Below are 21,486 nucleotides of genomic sequence, written 5' to 3' on the forward strand. Positions count from 1 at the left end.
AAGGCAGGGAGGGGCAAGATGGAAGGATTAGAGAGCTGCACAAGGAAGCATTGAGGGGGGAGTGACTGACATGTTCATCGTCTTGATCAAGAGTTGGCATTTTTTGCTGTAAAGGGCCAGATAGTAAATATTTTAGGCTTTGCAAACCATATAGTCTCTTACTCAACTCTGCCACTGCATCATCAAAACAGTTATAGATAAGAAGTAATTAAATGGGTGTGAGTGTGTACCAATAGAACTGTTTACAAAAATCAGGTGCAGTCTAATTGAGTGTGCAAGCCAATCCCTGCTCTTGGTTATGGTGATGGGTTCGAAAGTGTGTACATATAGCAAAACATCAAATTGTATACTTTTATTATATGCCTCCATAAAGTTATTAAATAATAAAAACAAGACAAACAACCTTAGCTTCCCCATCACAAAGTGGATAAAATCTAATCTTCTTACCATGGTATACAAGTCCCTCTATGAACTGGCCTCTATATTCCTCCCCTATCAGATTCATTGTCATTCCTGCTGGCATTTTTACTCTTTCAGTGCCAAACATACACATCATGCCATTTCACCTCTTTGCCTTTGCTCGAGCTTTCTCTCTGTCTTGAATGACCTACTCCTACCAACTGTAAGATTAAACTTGCACGTGTACACTCTCAAGATGCATTCCTGCTTTCCTTATGATACCCCTACTGTTCCCTTTGCCTCATCTCTATGACTCCATAATAGCCTGTATATTTGTCTGTGTGTTCATGTGTATGTGTATACACCTACATATACATATAGTCTTGCATGATTACATTGTTCCATAATTTTAACTATATAGCTGAAATTTTTCTCATATATTTAGAATTAAAATGTATTATTACCCCATGTCTGGATACTTGACTGAGCCCTCCCTGTGTCTATTACACCTATCACAGTGTCCGGCACATTTTATAAAAAAGCAAATAAACCAATAAATCAGTATGGCAGCTCTTATTATAACTTTTTTACAGATAATGAAAGTGATGGTTAGAGAAGGTATATATATAGCCCATAGGCACATGGTTATAAATGGCCAATCTAGTACTGTGAAAGAGTTCCTCTGTATCTAATCTCAAATGCTTCCCACTAATCCTTGCAATTGTTTTTGCTTTGGTTTTTGGGGGGTTTGTTTTGTTCTGTTTTTTTGTTTTTTAGTTTTTGCTTTTTAATTGAAAGCTTAACTACATTTCACCCTGATGGTTTTATTTCTTTCTGGCGGTGCCACTGCTCTTCCTTCATCTCTTAGATACACCAAAATGAAGACTGCCACCAACATCTATATTTTCAACCTTGCTCTGGCAGATGCCCTAGCAACCAGTACCCTGCCCTTCCAGAGTGTCAATTACCTAATGGGAACATGGCCATTTGGAACCATCCTCTGCAAGATTGTGATCTCCATAGATTACTATAATATGTTCACCAGCATATTCACCCTCTGCACCATGAGCATTGATCGCTACATCGCAGTCTGCCATCCCGTCAAGGCCCTGGATTTCCGCACTCCCCGCAATGCCAAGATCGTCAACATCTGCAACTGGATCCTCTCTTCAGCCATTGGTCTGCCTGTGATGTTCATGGCAACAACGAAGTACCGGCAAGGTGAGCACGGCTGCAGGCCTGAGGGATAGAGAGAATATAGATAGATATGTTAGTGAAGTCATGAGCCAAGTAGAAATTATGGAGTGGTCCCATGCTGTAGACAAACAGTAATTTTAATGATTCTTTTTAGCAAAATAGTTTTGAATATTTTGAAATAGGAATTTTCCCCTATAATTTTAAGTCCAGTAAACATTTGAAAGAGAAGATAAACCATAATCTATCGATTCCTGATTTCTCTGCACTTACTTCATCAAAATGACAGGAAAATAAGAACACAGCTCTTTCAAGAGTAATTAGAGCTTAAACCCAAAGAACATTAAGTGGACGCTTGTTTTAAAATCTCAAGTGGCTGCCTACATGACAAATTTATCTTTTTAGACTTCACTTCAGAATGATAAATCACCCATCAAAAAGTGGAGTTAAGGGAATCCCCTGGTGGTCCAGTGGTTAGGACTCAGCACTTTCACTGCGGTGGTGGCCGGGTTGGGGAACTAAGATCTCGCAAGCCACATGGGTGGCCAAAAAAAAAAACCCAGAAAATAAAGTGAAGACATCCATTACCTGGAAACCCCTATAGAATCTTGACAGTGATTATATTTTTATATCAGCCTAGACCCCATAGAGGATGTAGCTCACGGTGAGAGATTCATAACTGTTGACTGAATGAAAGCTTAACGTCATCAAAGTGGAGAACCTAAATGACGTATCTGGAAAAAATAACTCTCCTGAAAATCAAGAGAGAACTGAATTTCTTCCATGGTTTCTTTAAATCTTCCTTTTCTGGCTTGTGTAGTAATAGCCAGAAGTTAACCCAGGTCAAGGTGATAAATTAGAGCGCAAAAGGGCAATCGTAACACCTCATGACATCATTAAAAGTTGCTGCTAGTTCTTCCTTATCATTCTTCTCTTCTAGGCTCCATAGATTGTACACTAACATTTTCTCACCCAACCTGGTACTGGGAGAACCTGCTGAAAATCTGTGTTTTCATCTTTGCTTTCATCATGCCTGTCCTCGTCATTACGGTGTGTTACGGACTGATGATCTTACGCCTCAAGAGCGTCCGCATGCTCTCTGGCTCCAAAGAAAAGGATCGGAACCTGCGAAGAATCACCAGGATGGTGCTGGTGGTTGTGGCTGTGTTCATCGTCTGCTGGACCCCCATTCACATTTATGTCATCGTCAAAGCCTTGATCACAATCCCAGAAACTACTTTCCAGACTGTTTCATGGCACTTCTGCATTGCTCTCGGTTACACAAACAGCTGCCTGAACCCAGTCCTTTATGCATTTCTGGATGAAAACTTCAAACGATGCTTCAGAGAGTTCTGCATCCCAACTTCCTCCACCATTGAGCAGCAAAACTCCACTAGAATACGTCAGAACACCAGAGACCACCCCTCCACGGCCAACACAGTGGATAGGACTAACCATCAGGTAGGCAGCTTCTAGGATTGGGTGTACCTCCTGGGGATGACAGAAAAGTTATAGAGCTTCTTAAAAGCCAAGATTTGAATCCACTGGAAAAGGATGAGTAACCAGGGGATTGAGGCTGAGCTCTATGTATTTTGTACATATGCATTCAGATATAGAGACATTCCAATCAGATATCCATAAATCTACTAAAAATCTACTATCTTCACAGCCTTTGCTTCTATGCAAAATTAATGACTTCAGCACATTGTGGAAGTGATCTTAATCTAGAATTCTTCTCATTCCCCCCAATGTTAGGTGTTTCATGCATATCACTCCAATGTCCCTGTCACTTCTCAAAAGCCAGTCCTGCTCTGGATCTGTGGTTACAGAGAAAGTGTCAGCACTTTGTCCACTGTAGTGATGGGTGATGATGTTCCCAGCAACTCACTGTCACACCAAAGGAGAAAAGAGGATTCAATGGCCCGTCCTTAACTTGGTTGAGTCACTGATTTATAAATTTTTTTACCTGAACTCTAGAGAAAACATCAAACTTATTACTTAATTATTAGAAGTAAATTAGTTTTGCAACAGTCATCATACCAGTTGAGGTTATAATGAGGAGTGACTATCTGTTGGAAGATATATCCCTATGCACAGAAGAGTACAGATGGGAGCCTGCACAGAAGATGCAAGGTTTACACACAGCAGAATAATCACATGAGAAATCAAAAAGGAGGAAAGAGAAAAAAAATCTGTCTCTAAGTTAATATCGCCTTGTTAAGCCACTGGTTTGGAAATTTTGGAGTCTGGCCTGTAAAGTAAATCAGTCACTGAATTATTAAAATTAACTTAAGTAAGTAAATTTCTGAATGATGGTACCAGCATCCAAAAATCACAGCCTGTGGAATTTTATAACACAGAACTCAAATTCAAACTCCCTGTGAAAGTAAATCCTCATGTCAGAATCTTAGGTAAAGTTTCTAGGGTCAGGGAGCAGAACAGTGGGGACAGATGTCTCCCTAAAAATCATCAGGAAGTCAAGTCGCGGAGCCAGAGAGAGAGCCTGGTTCCCTTAGGATGCAGCTGCTTCCTCTCTGCTTCCTGTTCCCCACTCCTCGCTGTCCCTTGTGACGGCCACTACTGCCACCCAACCCACCCAACCCAGCCCAATTAGAAGGGCTCACCCCTTCTAATTGACCACAGGACCAATGTAATACGGCCCAGAAGGATCTGCCATGGCGACATGAATCCTCATACTCTTGATATTAAATAATGTTAAAATGAACCCAGGAACTCGCAAGCCCTGGGGAGCATGAGGTAATGATGGCAGGCCTATTTCCAACCAAAGGGAAATTATTAACTTATTATGTCTCACTTCTAATTCCATTTCAGAAACAAAAGCCAGAAAGAACAGTTTTTCTACTCTGCTTCTTTAATTTTTTTTTTTTTCACATCAAGACCTCTAAGCCTGCTCCTTTTACTAAGCAGCTCTCCTTCTCAGTGATTCTGGAAATCTTGTGAATAACTTAAAGAGGGTAGGAATTTAAATAGATTTTTCTCTAACTTGAAGATAATACGTTAAAGAATGCAACTTAAAACCCTCAGTCCTAAACTAAAGTTAAAATATTTACCATTGGAGCAAAACGATGGCCATTGTAAAGGATTCGTTCTCTCTCCTTAAGCACCTGTTTATACCCTCCCTCTCCTTTCAGGCACTTTGGGGAGTGGCTGCTGGTATTGTACCCTGTACCACTGCCGAGGTCTCTTGTCATATCTGATCCTCTCAGAACCCTTCACCTGCCTTGCTTTCCTGGAAGTACAGCTCCCAGCTTGTCTGGTGGAGTGTTTTTCCTGAGTTCAGCATGAGTCCTTCAGCTGCCCCGACACTGCCCTTGACTCCCCTCCAAATCCAGCAGTTTCACAGCCACATGTGTGGTTCTTGCACAGCCAGAGAGAGGAGAAAGGAAGCTAACTGGGGAAGCTCTGGTCTAAGTAACTAAAAGGTTTGCTTTAAAAATACATCCAAATGGAGCTTATCTTCATTGCTGCCTCTGTGAGGCAGCATCAGTGTCAGATAACAGCAGAAACACATTAGCCCTGGAATTGGCTGCTTTCCCAAAACGCCCAGCTGGGAGAGCTGGACACAGAAGAGTGGATGCCAGGAAAAGAGGAAAAGACACTGACATATTTGAAAATTAAGATAAATCAAATATCCCTTTCACTAATCTCCACTGAGGTGTCATCATTAGAATCAAGGCAGTTACACACAGACATCTGGAACAATACGTAAGTCTTTGGTGATCTTTTCACTAATATATCAAAATAATAAAATTATTTGGGGGAAAAATTGGAGACTTTACGGCTGTGTCTATAGGTCATTGATTCGTTTACAAATTCAGTATCTGACAGGGAGGTGTTATTTTCTTTTTTTTTTTAAGTCATGAACCGTCATGTTAGGAAACAAAGCTAATTGGATTTGCATTAACTGTTTAACTGCTGTCTGTACCATTGTAGATGTTTATGTCCTACCTATCTATGTATTTGTATTTTCTCCAAGAAATATGTTGTACTGTATGTGTCACATGTCAAGCACATTAGTCAACTTCATATTCTGCAGATCAGAGATCCAATATCAAACCTTCCCAGGGTGTCTGTATTCTGAAACTGTACACTGAGATCATGTCCATGCAACGCAAAGTCAAGTGGAGAGTTGGCAGTTATCAAGGTAATTTGATCATATAAGAAAATTATGTGCCCAAGATAAACTTTGAGTCATACTTACATAGCTAAGGGCTACTTGGTCAGCTTTTGCTGCATAAAAAATCATTCCAAAATTTAATGGCTGAAAGCAACCATTTATTTAGTTTACAATTCTATAGATCAGTAATTTGGGCTGGGCTGGGCTGGGCTGGGCTAGACAGTTCTTCCAGTCTTAGCTGGGCTCACTCTGTGGTGAGCTGCCCTATCGGCTGTCAGCCAGCTGATCTAAGGTGGCCATAGCAAGAATGGCTAGCTCCTCATGGATCCTCATCTTCCATCATCTGTGTCAGCCCAGGCTTGTTCTCATGGCCATCACAGGTTCTAGGTTCAAAGGGTGGGAAAACAGACTCCACCTATTGATGGAGCTGCAGTCACATTGCAAAGGGGTGTGAATGTAGGGAGGGAAGTCATTGTGGCCACTTTTGCTAACCATCTACAGTAGGCACATGGTGCATGGGACAAGTTAGCCTTAGCTCCCTGAGAGCACAAATTATATCTGTCTTGCTCCTTCTTGTATCTCCAGTATCTGCCTAGCACAGTAAAGTGTACTCCAAAAACATCTGTTGAATAAATGAATGATTGAATAAATATCTTTTGATATTTCAGGAGATCTGGAGGAGGTAGGAGCGACCCCTTTCTTGCAACTGATTGACAAGCTAAAGGATTGTGTAATACCCTGACATTATTTCAGGCTCACCCTTCAGTAAAAAAAATATTCACAGGAGGGATTCTTTATTTTTTCTCTCCAGCCTTTAGTCCTCTGATCCAAAGTTACACTTTTCAAAAATTTTCTTACATTGGTGCTTGCCTTCTAATTTTATTTTTAATAAGTGTTATTGATAAGGGGGTCAAGAACCAGACTCAGTGCCCTAAAGAGCTCATACCCTGGCTTAATGTGGAAAAAAAAAAAAAAAAGATGGTCTCATATTCTATTATGCATTCCAGGGTCCAGCATACTGCTCCAGCTGTAGTGTTCCATGCCTGATTTATGTTCAGCTTGTTGTCTTTATGTCTTCTAGATCTTTGGTAGGTAGACTTAGGCAAAGGCATTCATTTTCCATCTGCTCTCAATGCAACTTAATTTCTTTGTACCCTGTTGTTGTCCTCATTCGGTTCCACTTGGCTTCAAAACACTTCCATCATTTGCTCAAATCAGTCCAGGTCCAACTCAGACCTGAGATGCTGGCCTGCCTTCACTGCTTGGTTTCCACCCTGATCACATTCTCTAATGTATTTTTAGTTTTGACACCTAGATTATTTTTTAATGTATAACATTATATGGGAAAAGAAAACTCTGTTATGTCAGTTAGATTATTATTTAAAGAGTTTGCATTAACTATAACCATAATAATAATGCTATCTTTCCCTTATATGATAGCATGAAGATTAAAAAGTGCTTTTATCACATCAGCTTCCTATAGTAACCCTAATGGGTAAACATGAAAAAAAAAATGTTCAGGGAGGTTAAATGATTATACAAGATCAAACCACCAGTAAGAGGCAGAACCCAGACAAATATCTAGACTTCTCATATTAATCCAAAACTTTTCTCTGCTATCCCACAAAATACCACTTTGCACTCAAATATTAGTATATGGTCTCAGGCAGAGGATCTCAGGCTTTACAGTGAGCTCCAGAAAGTGTAACTTTTGAGGAACTCTAAGAAATCTGGTTCACTGAGTCAAAGTAGGGTCCAATAATCTGAATTTTGAACAAAACACTAAACTGAAAGCTGATTTAAAAGGTAACTTCATCCAAACACTACCAAAGTTACTGTTTTGTCTAACCTGAGTAACCCATTTGGTCAAGCTGATTGACACTAATTTTTTTCACCAAATGAATGTTGTGTTTAGCAAAATAATGTAGTTATCTTGTGACAAAGCCTTAACTTTCTAATATATCAATCAGTGAGTCTTATAGAACAAAGTAATATAACAATGATAAAGCTAACATTATGGTACCTCCTGCTAACTCCACATCAATATGGCAAGCCCATTCCTAAACCCTTAGGTTACTATTTTTTAAGCAGCTTCTTGACATTTTGATCAAAGTAGCAGGTCAAGAAATGAGGAGATGCTTTGCATTTGCGTTAACTAAAAAACTATATTATCCCCAGCTAAACTAAAAGCAGAAGCCTAATTTGTCAAATCACTCTCAAAAGTTGGCTCTCGACTTTTTTACAAGACATCTGTGGAGAACCAATTTGAGAAGGAAAAGCATTTCAATTCCATGACAAAAGTCCCAAATGAGGATAGCTCACAAAATTACCAGGTTTGACCACATTAATGCATATTTTGTGAATGAGGCCAAAGTGGCTATTCTTTCAATTCTTTGGTTTAAAAAGAAAACAGTTCCAGTTAAGAGTGTGTGTGTGTGTGTGTGTGTGTGTGTGTGTGTGTGAGAGAGAGAGAGAGAGAGCATACACATGCATGATATAGGCGTGCTTCTATGCATGTGCAGCACTAGAGTATATCTAAGTTTAAAATGAATTATCCCTTTCATAAATATAGCAGAAGAGCTTAATATGTTTCTGTAAATTGGCTACAATCTGGGATGAGAAAATATTGTTTACTTGGAAATATGTTTATTGCCACAAAATATTTGACTATTAGTAATAACAGACCTAAATAGACATTTCTCCAAAGAAGACATACAGATGGCCAACAGGCACATGGAAAGATGCTCAATATCACTAACTATTAGAGAAATGCAAATTAAAGCAACAATGAGGTATCATCTCATACAAGCCAGGATGACCATCATTAAAATGTCTACAAATAATAAATGCTGGAGAGGGTGTGGAAAAAAAGGAACCTTCCTGCACTGTTGGTGGGAATGTAAAATGGTGCAGCCACTATGGAGAACAGTATAGAGTTTCCTTAAAAAACTAAAAGTAGAGTTACCATATGATCCTGCAATCCCATTCCTGGGCATATATCCAGACAAAACTCTAATTCGAAAAGATATGTGCACCCCAATGTTCACTGCAACACTATTTACAACAGCCAAGACATGGAAGCAACCTAAATGTCCATGGACAGAGCAATGGATAAAGAAGATGTGGTACATATATACTATGGAATATTACTCAGCCAGAGAAAAGAATGAAATAACGCCATTTGCAGCATGGGCCTAGAGATTACCATACTAAGTAAAGTCAGTCAGAAAGAGAAAGACAAATACCATGTGATATCACTTATGTGTGGAATCTAAAAATATGATACCAATGAACTTATTTCCAAAACAGAAACAGACTCAGACATAGAAAGCAAACTTATGGTTACCAAAGGGTTTAATGGGAGGGAGGAGATAAATTAGGAGTTTGGGATTAACATACACACGTTACTATACATAAAATAGGTAAACAAGAAGACCTATTGTATAACACAGGAAACTATATTCAATATCCTGTAATAACCTATAATGGAAAAGAATTTGAAAAAGAATATATATATACATATAGCTGAATCACTTTGCTGCACACTTAAAACTAACACAAAATTGTAAATTAACTATACTTCAATAAAAAATGGTTAAAAAAAGGAATTACAATATTTGCATTGAATAAATATAGGTTTATGTAAAAAAAAAGACTTTAGTAATAACATTTATTGACTGGTTTGTATCCAGTATATCTTATTTAATCATATGAGGTGTGGATTATCTCTGCAGTTGAGGAAACCAATGCTTAAGGAATTAACTTGCCTAAGGTCATAGGTAAAGGGCAGTGGCTGAGGAATGAACCCAGTTGAATTTGATATTATAACCCAGACTTTTAATTAATGTGCCCTACTATCCCCCAGTCTGGTTTTCACTACGCTCAGTGGTGTCTCCTAGAACTAAATTTTAACATTTATATACTGACAGTTTGAATGCCATAAGGCCTTTATATGGGCTTGTTTAGATGTATTCTTGGTGTATTTGCATATCTGTATATAAAAGTAAACACATAGATTAATGACTATCACGGGGAATTAGAAATCCAATAATGGGGATCGTGGTTACCATTATATGAGCTCAAATTATTTGGCTAAAATCTTTTGCTGTCAGTAAAGTCATATTGACTCTTACTGAATGATAGAATTTTCTTTTCCACAGTTAAAATTTTTGATTAACGTCAGAGAAGTTCATTTAATATTTTCATAAACTGACTTTAGGATTGTGAGTCCAATCACATCTATCCTACTAGAGAAGGCAGCTTGGCGGGCTGGTGGTGCCAGAGGAACCAGGACAGGGAGTCAGTTGAATGTTCTAGTTGTCGTGCTGCCCCTGACCAGCATGTGATGGAGGAAACCCTTCATCTTGCAAGAACTCAGTCTTTTCAGCTATCACCTTGGTGGGCTGATTGATACTTCTGGTGGGCAGAAGATTGTTCTGTACAGCAGAACAGTACAGTGGACACTGATATATGAATTAGCTAGAGTTCTTCCTGACTGAATACTATGAACTTTTAGGGAGGTTGAGTTTTAAAGATTGGATTAACTAATATAATTACTGCAGCATTTTCTTGTGCTTGTTATTCCAATTAATGTAACTAACTGATAAAATATGGCAACACACTTTTCTTTAAAAAATTAACTCAAAATGATGTGTCATTAATTTGGCAACCTTAAGTGGTAAATTGCTATTTTATAAACATTTATCATGAAAAAGTCCTTACATTGAGATTTAGTGCATTGGAACATGTTGATCTTATTTTCTTTTTTTTAAACTTTTTATTTTATATTGGAGTATAGTTGATTAACAATGTTATGTTAGTTTCAGTTGTACAACAAAGTGATTCAGTTATACATATAAATGTATCTATTCTTTTTAGCTTTGGGAGTCAGCTATGAGAGGCAGATTCTTTTCTCTTTTAACTTTCTACAACACATGTATTCTTACTTCTACGTTTATGAATTTGAAATTCAGTTTTATAGTATTTTTTGCTTTTATATTTTTTCCCTCACTTCAAACAACGTTATCATTGGAATGAAGATGACCAACCACTAACTTCTGAATATCATTCTGATGTGGTTATCTTTTGGTCAGTTGCAATAAATATTTACAAATCGCTACAATTTTTTTAAAATTATAAAATTATTTTGGGGGTGACGTTGTGAGAACTACAACTTTCTAGAATAAAATATGTCTTAATATTTCCTTTTTGATTATTATCACCCTGGAAATCAAGAACCTAGAGCCATAACTTTTGCCTGCCTTCTCCCTTTACACTCAAGAATTTCTTTCTTATATAGTAGAGTTCCTAGCTTTGAAATGAGTAGAAATTTTTCACGATGAAAAGAAATATTAGAACCGTATTGTCTATGATTTATACTTTTACTGCAATAAAATAACATATATATAAAATAATAAAATACCATATAGTATAACATACCAATACCAATAAAATACCATATAAACAGAATACTATATATATATATACATACACACACACACACACACACACACACACATATACACACACACACATATGGTGTGGGTAAGTGGAGGCTAGAAACAGGATTTATTCTGAGTGCTAAAAAATTGTAATAGTACTTTTCAAAACGTGAATGGCATTCCTGATACATATCCAAAAGATTATAATGCCAGCTTTCAAGACCCCATGTGAGTTTGGTCATGCCCATTGCCAATGATGTATGCAGAAGGAATGCATATCTGGCAATGTAAATATTAACCATACCTGGGTGGGAGATTAGTATGAATTTAATTTAGTGCTTGTTGCTTCACTGTGAATCAAAGGAAATGAACAACTTTTTCTTTCTATAACACCTGCCTTATTAGGAACACATGCAAATAACTAGCCTGATAAATTAGTTCCATGTAATTACAAATATCAAATAAATATAAGCTGAAAGTTTCACTATAATTTAAAATAATGGCCCCCTTGGTCCAAGAATGAGAATGAATATGTAGAAAAAGAATTTGTCTGTGTAGAGTGCAGTATTTATTAGGAAGGAAGAAAGGAAGGAAGGGAGAGAAAAAAGCTGACACAGAATATATTTTGTGTTGGAAATTAGTCACATTCTTCCTACTATTCTGTTTTCCATATAGACAACAGAAATTCAGGGATACTGGAAATCTACAAAATCTATCAAGCCCTACTTATTTCCTTTTTTTCCTACATACATTATCAAATCTTCATAAAGATTAAAAAATACTATATATAAAATATATATATGATCCAGAGTCCCATATGATATGTCTAAGTCCCTTAAAGCACAAGAAATGAATAAAATTTTTCTTGTGATAAAATAGGTACCTCTAAGACATCTGATATGAAAGCAAAAAAGTAAAGCCTATGGAAATTGACATTAATAAATAAGAATATCTTAAGAAAAGTCAAATTACTAAAAATAAACTTAACAATGAGAAAATTCAGTGAATAGTGGATGTGAAATAGAATATGGCCATTCTATGTTTCACAATGCAATCACCAACTTAATCCATCCCATAATTTAACAACTTAGCAAAAATATCTCACTCTTGTTGTTCTTTCTTTTTCTCTGACATGTCAGCTAACATGTTCTTATACTCAGAAATCCTCAAATATAGTTACACGTGAGCTCATTCAAATTCAAAACATCAACTTTTAAAAAGTGCTGTCTTCGAGATACTCTTTGGAAACAGACGAGATACATGCCACTCCTAGAACCTTAAAATGCTGCAGATAGAGGCTTGCAGAATGGCTAGTATGCCCTTTAACAACTGAAGATTTTTCTGGTTATTTCAGAAATTCAGTGGAACAAATAACCTTTCAAATGGCTACACTGTAAGTAAATATCAACATCTAAATCCCAATAATGCGATTGGATTTATCAAGAAGATGAAAAATATTCACAGTTCTAGAATATTGGAACTGAAAAAGTATATAGATCATCTAATCCAAACCGCCTGATGTTATAAATGGAGAAATTGTAGGCCAGAAATGTATTTTTTTATTGTATGCTTTTTTCCAAATATAAAATATATAATTGTGAGAGTCTTTTCAAATACCTAGTTTCCAAATAGAGTTTTTAAAAATTGTGACTAAAGAAAAAGATAGATAATTATATTTTATGTAAACTCTACTATGTGTAAATTTAATTTAGAATACCAGCAGATAAAGGGAAACTTTATAATTAAATAAGAATAGCAAATATAATATAAAATCTTAAATATAATATAATATAATATAAATATAATATAAAATCTTAAAAATTTAGATGACTCATTTATTTGGCCAGATCCTACCATTGACCAGCTGAATTTCCCTGTGGAATTTCCTGAGACTGTCTATATTTCAATGTCCTTACATGTAAGAATGGTCGTAACTATAGTGTCTAACAGTTATTTTGATGTGAATGTGATGCATAATTAGCCATGTAAAATACATAGCACAGTGCCAGGAAACTGGCTAGTAATACTAGTGTAAGCCACTTAGTGAGGTTTTACTGTTTTCACCTCCTCTATTCTCTTTCCCCCAAGAAGTTGAATTATAGCTCTTGTAATGAAAAGTTTAAAGGAATGAACTAATGCTGCTAAAAGGGATCGTAAAGTTGGTCTATCCCAACATTTCTCAACCTTGGCTCTAGTGACATTTTGGGCCAGATAATTCTCTGTTGTGAGGGGATGCACATTGCAGGATATCTAGCAGCATCCCTGTCTTCTACCGACTAGACGCCAGTATCACCCACCCATCCCCAGTTGTGACAGCCAAAATGTCTCCAGACATTGCCCCCCCCCGAGGAAAACAATCAGTTGAAAACCATTAGCGTAAATATCAGTTGAGAACCACTGATCTAAGCTGACCAATGATGTTTAATAGATGAAGAAACATCAAGGTCCAAATTAGTCATGTCCTTAAAGCACCACCTGAGAGTTGGAACTAGACCCCAGGTATTCTGACTTTAGACTAGATCTCCTCTGAAATATCACACTGATTTCTCAAACAAAGCTTTAGTCTGCACTGCTAACCAGTTGCAAAGAATAAGACTCAGTATTAATGGAAGACAAGAGAAAGCAAAATTCTTCAACGCTGATTTTATTTCAAGCTTCTCTTTCAGAGAAACGATCTTCAGCCTGAAACATTATTAAGAAAGAATTGAAGACCAGTAAAGGTGAAGATATTGTTAGAGAACATTCAGAAATGAGCTCGAATCTCTTGGAGATCTTAAAACACTAAGAGAACTTGTAAATGAAACACAATTAATGAAACACAAATCATAACTTCAAAGGCAAAGGAGTTATGAAAACTACAAAGACCACGTAGCTTTGTGCTAATTGTTTTAAGAACCTAGATCAGATTATTAAAGTGTATTTTGAGAGCACTTAGAAAGGAAGCAGTAACCTCTAGGAGGTGAGATAAGTTCTCAAGAATTAGTTACAAGACAAATTTTATTTTCTTAGAGGACAGAGAAATCAGGTACCCCAGTATCAATAGTGTTTTTGACAAGAGATTTGACAAACACTTGTTAATTTCTACACTTCTATCCTATATTGAATTATGATCTGAATGTAATGGTACAGCTTTGATTCCCACCTGAAGGGTCCCAATCAATGGAGAAATGCTCAATAACCTATGATCGGGTAAGGAGTCAAACATACTAGAAGAGCGAGAAAAAACTAAAACTATAGTAGTTACTAGAAGAAAAACTTTAGTCCAAAAATCCAATTATAGAAAGATAGAATGTGAGTGATAACAGATGTGCAAAAAGTCATAAAGATTTTATTTCATGAACCAACAATATGATATAGGCCATATCAACTCTTGCAATTATAGATAATCACATCAATAGAATTTTGGTTTCTAGAACCAAAGAAATATTAGCCTCACTCTAATAGACAACACACTTCAGGAATGAAATAAGCAAAATAGATTGTGTTCAGAGATGAACAACCAAGAAGGCAAAAGGAGTTAAAATTCCTTAATATGACAAATGGTTGAAATAAGTGCCCATGGTTACCTGGGGAATAGAAGGCTCAAACGGCACAAGATAGTTGTCTTCATATACTTAAAGGGATGTGAGCAGGGAATGGGACTTACCAATACGACTCCAATAATTAAAGCCAACAGGTGGAAGCTACAGGGAAAGGGACTGCAATACAACCAAAGAAAGGCTTTTCTAAGCTTTGAGACACTAGGATTCCCTTGTCACTGGAAGTCTTGAATGTCCAAACATCAGCATTTTGCCTACATAAAAGGGGATGTTACAAGAACTCAAGTGTTAAGATTTGATGTTTAGGGAATCAGAACAAGTGACTCTTTCATAAGTTTTTTTAGTTTTTTACAAGTTCCACTGAGTTCCTATAGAAAGTGCTAATATGTGGTCCGTTAAAAAATAGCTTTTAGACAAATGTTCAGAAACGTTGCATATCTTATTTTGGTCATGGGGACTGATACTTGGATTAGCATTTTAAAGGCTTTGAAAAGCCCTATTGGTATTCGTGTGTGTGTGTGTGTGTGTGTGTGTGTGTGTGTGTGCTGCATTTAGTCCTGTATATATACTTGCATCTAGTCCTTTAAGCTAAAGTTCTCAAATTTATCTGAGCACCGTCTCAGTTTTTCAAGAGACACGTTGTAACATCTCACAGAATGGTTTCCGCTAAGCATTTCAAAAAGCCCACTGTAGATCATTAGTCCCAGTTATGGACAAATCTGTTCCAAATCCAATGCTTTACTAGAATAAATGGCAATGTCCCATAATTTCAGGCATTAACCAGGGTTCTAAAATTGATTATCAATCTCTTATTCTCACTCATTCAAAATATATGGCCTAAATACAAACAAGATATTGAAACTTCATATCTCTGAGAATAGAACAGACTGTGTTTTGTTTGGGTTTTCACTTTTGTTTGGCTGTGTTTTGAAGCCTGTCACTTTCTGGTTACAATCCTAAAGGAGGAAATCTTTTAAAAGTGATCAATTGTCAACTGTGAGAAGCGTGCCAAAGGCTAACTAATTACAATCTTTCTTGTGAAAGAATGCAAGATAGAAGCCAAGCCACCTGGGTTCTGGTGCCAGGCTGCTGATAACCAGCTGTGTGGACTTGGCATCCCATGCTAATGACTGCCAAGGGGATCTCTTCATAAGCAGGACTTTCCCAGCTTCTGTCGACGGCCAGTGAATTAGGGCTCATTTCTGGGCTTGATTAATTACCCCTATTCAGAGTCTGGGGGCTAGCTTCTCGTAGTAAACAACAAAAGTAACCACCAAAGCTTCCTTTTGTGAAAGAACTTATTATATTGAACAAAAAATTCATATTAAAAGCAGAAGGAAGCATATGGCATATTGAGTCTGGATCCTTTGAACTAGCAGATTATTCCACCTCTCCTTGAACTCTCCTTCACTGAAGTGTGACCCCTTGTTATACTCTAGATCCCAATATGTTTGATTCCGGCAATGGAACTTGGAAGAAGGGATGAGTTCTCCATTATTTAGGTATATGGAGACCTTTACCTATGAGTCATCCACTCCCAAAGTTTTTTTTGTGTGGCTCTGTTATTATGGCTTCTGTAATGAATGGGAATTTGAAGTCTATTACTGGCTGAAACACTAATCAGCTTCAGAGGGACCCAAGTCTGGTACTGGCTTCAACTGTAACTTTGGATGGCATCACAAATAGGACAGAGAAAATAGAAGTGGAAGAGAGTGCTGCAAAGAGCAAAAATAAAAATATTAAATGGGCTTTTCTCAACGGATACTCTTGGGCCTGTCACTTCCCCTCTCAAGACCTCTATTTCCTCCCATAGATTAATGAAATTGGAAAAGGCAATCTTTTAAACTCCTTCCAGGGATAGGAAGCACATGTCAATCATTGTATGGATAGAGATTAAAAGTGCTTTAAAGAAGCTTCAGTTTGAACCTTAAAGCTTTTCAAAACTTTATTTTTCAAAATAGGTTAAAAAATAGCCCAAGTGGATTTACTAGTTGGCTTTCTGGAAAAAATAACAGTTTAAGAAGCTCTTGAAAAAACTGGAAAGCTGATGGTAGATGAAAATATTTTATCTATGTCAAATGTTAAATTTACTGAATCTCTAATGGTACTGTGGTACTGTCAGGAAAGAAGCCCAGTCTTAGAAAATGGCAGGGAGTAGCAAGTTTCCAAAAGAGTTATCTCAGCCACTAAACAGTTCAGCTTGTTATGACTCTCTGGGTGCCAAAAATAGACAATGTGACCCAGTGGTTCAGAGAAAACAGTTTATTACAGCACAGCAAACAGTAGGAGCGTCAACACAGGAGTGCTGGTTCCCTTGCCCCCATGTCCCATGGAGTGACACAATAGACCCTGATTGTCACTATGCACACAGTTGATCGCACCACACCTGACAAGCCCAGAGCTAGCGCTTCACCACCTTTTGTAGCAAGCAGTGAACAAAGCAATCTTCCTCCCGTAAGAGCAAGGAATCGCACATTGGTCCTACTGTGGTCCTTATGTGATTTGGCAGTAAAGGGTCTTCCTTGACTCTGTGGCTATAGAAAGTACTTGGAGTCAGAAGATAGTAAGGCCTTGCAGCTCAGCTCAGTCAGCAAGAATGTACAGGGATGCCTGATGAGCTGCCTCCCACGGTAATGCACCTGTCAGCTCCACTTATTCTTGGCTCAATTCAATTTTCCTAGGATTACGCCGCCCCATCAGCAATTTGGATTAGACATACTGATAGAGGCTAGGACCCAATCTGTCTCATTTATCTCAATAAATACGTGATTAGGGTTATTGTCCATAGGATCCCTATCGACAGGATCAGGTCAACCTGCACTTTTGACCTCAGCCATGTACTTCCAGACCACAGACTGAATTCATTAAGTCCCAGAGAGGGCTGACAGGTCTTACTGCAGATACTCATGTAGCTTCTTTCTCATGATGTGCATGGATTGCACCACGATATTGTTATTGATAGCATGGATGCCAACACAACAGGCGTGGTTGGCAACCATACTTATCAGAATGTAGTCAAAGGCCAATCAGTGACTCAGTTACAGTCAGGGAGTTTAGCCTGGCCTGTTGCTTTCCTATGGCCTATTCCACCTCATTGGCTATGGTAGCTAAAGTCAAGGGTGAGTGCCTGGCCTATCTCTAGAAAGTGGACTCTGATGCCAGGGAACAGTACTCACACTACTGTATGACGCAGGGATTCATGTATCCTTTGGGTAGCACAGTCTTCTTTATTTGAGGGCCTATCGAAAGGAATGTGATCCAAGGAGTGGTGTCATTGCTGATAATTGCAGGGTGTCAAAGAGGCACTAAGCCTCCTGTCCCCACGCCTAGTAGAGAGATAGCCTGTAGCACTCTCTCTCCCGTGTAACAAACATATAACTGAAGGGGGCAGGTTATTCCAATTCTAGACTTGTTGCTGAACGTGATTCGGATCACAATTACATTGATCTGGAGAACCTATAGGAGCAGGGTCACCAAATAGTTGTGGCCTTGATAGCCACACATGGCATGACCCAAGGGCAGTCAGGTATCAGGAGAAGCTTATGAATTGGTATAAGCTTAAATGAAACAAGATTGCCTCTATCTGTGTGTGTTTGTACACATACAAGGTTTTCACATTTAGGAGCTGCATTAGGCATAGCGCAAGACCAGCCAAACCCACATGAGTTCCTCTGACCTCACAGCACACAGACCGGGGTGATAAACCCCGCAGTAGGTCAGTGTGGCAATCAGAGCTGTTTCGTGTCCAGTGGACCACATGATTGCTTTGCCAGTCTGCGGGGCTGGAATCTGGAGACAGAGAGAGCATTCATCATTTCCCCCTCCCAGCAACACCAAAGCCTAAGATATTCCTGCCGCAGCTGAAGTGGGGAATGGTGCCAGGAAGGCTCCTAGGGATACCCCTCATGGAGGCTGCCTCCTCTTACAGAAATCTGTGGTTCAGAAAGCTCCAGGGCTGGGCTGCTCTTGCAGTGCCTCCAGTGCCGCATGCTTAGGTCCTCAGGCAAATTTGACAGATTATCTGACGAACCTGCAGACAACTAAACGCGTACATAGACAAGGCACACATTGTCTCCAATGGCTGGACAGTGAAATGAAGTGCTGAGCTATGTTTCTGGTAATGGGGAGTCATAGCGCAAAGAATATTTTCTTTATTGCCTCTGGAAGCCACTTTCGAGTCATAGCCCACCCAAGATTTTGACAGCCGAGGTGCTCCATTCACCCTCTAAGAGCATAACCTTCCTCACTCCTCCGTCAGCTCTGGGTCTAACAGTTGCTCCGTCTGTTGATTGAAATGCCCTGGGCTGGCTTCTTTCCCTCTCACTAAGGGTCTATAAGTTGGTGTTCACTGTAGGGACATATCGACCTCTGGATGTTCCCGGTTGTGACTTAAGACTGAATGCATTTGTGCTTTCCTCCATGGCGGGGCCTGGGGTGCTCTCCTGGTTCCCTAGTCCACAGGAGAGCAAGCAGCAACCATGACACCACTTGGGAAGCTGCTTAGATTTTTTCCCTCACTGCTCAGCCTCCATCCATCAACTCAACTCATGTTTAACAACAGGTAGGACAGGGTGGACCATTCGCTCCCTGTCTCTGCACCACATGGGCCAGAACATTTGCCACTAGCTCCCAAGGAGTTTCTTCACCTCCTCAAATCTCATCCATGAGCCCTTGTCTTTTCTCTTTCAAAAAGTCATCATCCATCTTGACACACTGTTTGTTGTACAGTTTGGGAAGCATCTCATCCTCTTAGAAGATGACAAGATAACGAGACTCCAAAGGAGATGACTGAGCAAGCAAACAGGTTGTCTTGCCACAAGTCCATAGGGGCCCAAAGTAGATAAAAATACTTAGGGGCACAGTGAGCTGTAGAAGCTTTAGCTTGGTAGATTCTCCCTGCTCCCAAGTCCCACGGGGTGATGCGATGGGACCAGATGGTGGCTGCACACACAATGGGTTGAGTCACAGTCAAGGAACCCATAGCTAAAATCTCAGTCCCTTTGGCAGCAAGCAATAAACAAACCTCCCAGGAGTAAGCAGTCCACAGTGATCAATGCTATGGTCACCTTGACCTACTTAATCGTCTAAGTTACCATCGTAGGAACTGTTCAGGGTCAGACACTGGTTAGCCTTACAGTTTGGCACAATCAGCAAGGATGAGCAGGGGCATCCAGGGCTCATACTGCCTCTTCCACAGCGATCACATAGTGATCGCTCTATTCCTTATTCGTAGGAAATGTATATTGAAATATTGAGGGATCAGTTTAGCATCAAATGGTTCAATAAGATAATGCGTGTGTGTGTGTGTGTGTGTCTTTGTGTCAGTTTGGAAGGAGAAAAAAAGAAGAGAAAGCAAATGGTATAGTGAAAGGGGTACAATCTTAACAGTAGGTGAATCTGGGTAAAGGGTACACATGTGTTCTTTGTACCGTTCTAATTCTTACACTTTTCCTGAAGTTTGCAAGTTACCAAAATGAAGTTAAAGGAAAACAATTCTCATCCCTTTACACTTACTATACAAACACCTCCTTTCTTCTCAACAAAAATGTTAAAAACCAGGACACAGCAATTATCTGTTAATTATAAAACTTGTTTCATGTTCATAATCCTCCTCCCTTATTTGAAAATATCAAGCCATAATTTTGTGTGTGAACAAATGTCCCATTTTTGCTCAACAGATACGCTAGCTTTACAGTGGAGGTGGGGATGGGGAAATCTCTGAACTTCAAATCAGTTGCTTCAGAAAAAAGAATCCACTGATTTGGAGAATTGGGTGAAATATAAAATTTCTTTACCTAGAAATAAAGAATGTAAACAGTACTACAAAAAGAGATGTTGCTTTTCTTTTGAAAGTTTGGTCAAATCATGAACAATTTGAAGACGAGGAGGGAAGAGAGTCAAGGACAGAGGGAAACAGAGTTTGGGTTAAAATATATTTTTTCAAGAACCCATCAATAACATCTCTTTCATGACTAGTGTATAATTCCTATTCATTTGTGTGTACAAATGCAATAGCATATTCATAATGACCCAGGAGATTAAATAACGTCTTGATATTTAGGAAAAACTCTGAAAGTTGCAGGTAAAAGTATACATGAAGGTTCTCAATATAATTCTGCCACATAGAAGATGCTCAATAAATGTGCACTGCAACCTTATCTGAAACATTCACTGTCTTTGCTCTTTCTCGACTTTCAGCTAGAAAATCTGGAAGCAGAAACCGCTCCACTACCCTAACTGGGTCTCATGCCATTCAGACCCTCACTGAGCTTAGAAGCCACCATCTATGTGGAAGCAGGTCACTGCAAGAATATTGGAAAGCTCTGGTTTCCTAGGAAAGTGCCTGCTCTGAGTCATCAAAACTCTTTCCTCGCTGGCCACTCCATTCTGCACATGAGAGGGACAACCAAACTAAATCAAGCACTAGGAAGGAAAGAACCAAACCACACTGAGTTTGCTTGCGTACATAATCACAAGGAAGATGCCCAAAGGGACCGAAACGTGCTGTGGTATGTGCATTGAGGTTACCATCGCAGATGGCCCTTCTGCATGTAATATTGTTTTCAAGCAAACATTTACAGTCTCATCAAAGAAAAACCATTAATTATTAAATTCACTGTAGTAACATGTAAAGTAAATGCTACCTCTGATCAAAGCAACTGATGTGGAATTCCAAGACTTTCCAGTCTTCTGTAAGAGAATACTTTGCTCTATTTTGACCTTTAATGTTAACCTTAAAATTATCTTCAGTTAAGACATAACTTCCACCTTCATG

At 38.6% G+C, this 21,486-nt stretch overlaps 1 protein-coding gene across 4 annotated transcripts in view; it reads left to right on the top strand.

The window, feature by feature from the left end:
* The window catches only part of OPRM1 (opioid receptor mu 1), a 158,354-nt gene that overhangs the window by 31,786 nt on the left and 105,082 nt on the right, over positions 1-21,486 (top strand). The window contains exons 2-4 of one of the 4 annotated variants that reach the window (XM_030853122.2): positions 1,268-1,620; positions 2,534-3,054; positions 20,910-21,438. In XM_030853122.2, coding sequence (XP_030708982.2) covers positions 1,268-1,620; positions 2,534-3,054; positions 20,910-20,948 — 913 coding nt within the window. In that variant the 3' untranslated portion in view covers positions 20,949-21,438. Of the gene's footprint in view, positions 1-1,267; positions 1,621-2,533; positions 3,055-5,650; positions 5,696-20,909; positions 21,439-21,486 lie in introns of those variants that run through there. The other 3 variants (XM_060283843.1, XM_030853123.2, XM_060283844.1) reach the window with 3 other exon arrangements.

Source organism: Globicephala melas, chromosome 14, assembly GCF_963455315.2.
Source record: "Globicephala melas chromosome 14, mGloMel1.2, whole genome shotgun sequence".
Taxonomy (NCBI): Eukaryota; Metazoa; Chordata; class Mammalia; order Artiodactyla; family Delphinidae; genus Globicephala; species Globicephala melas.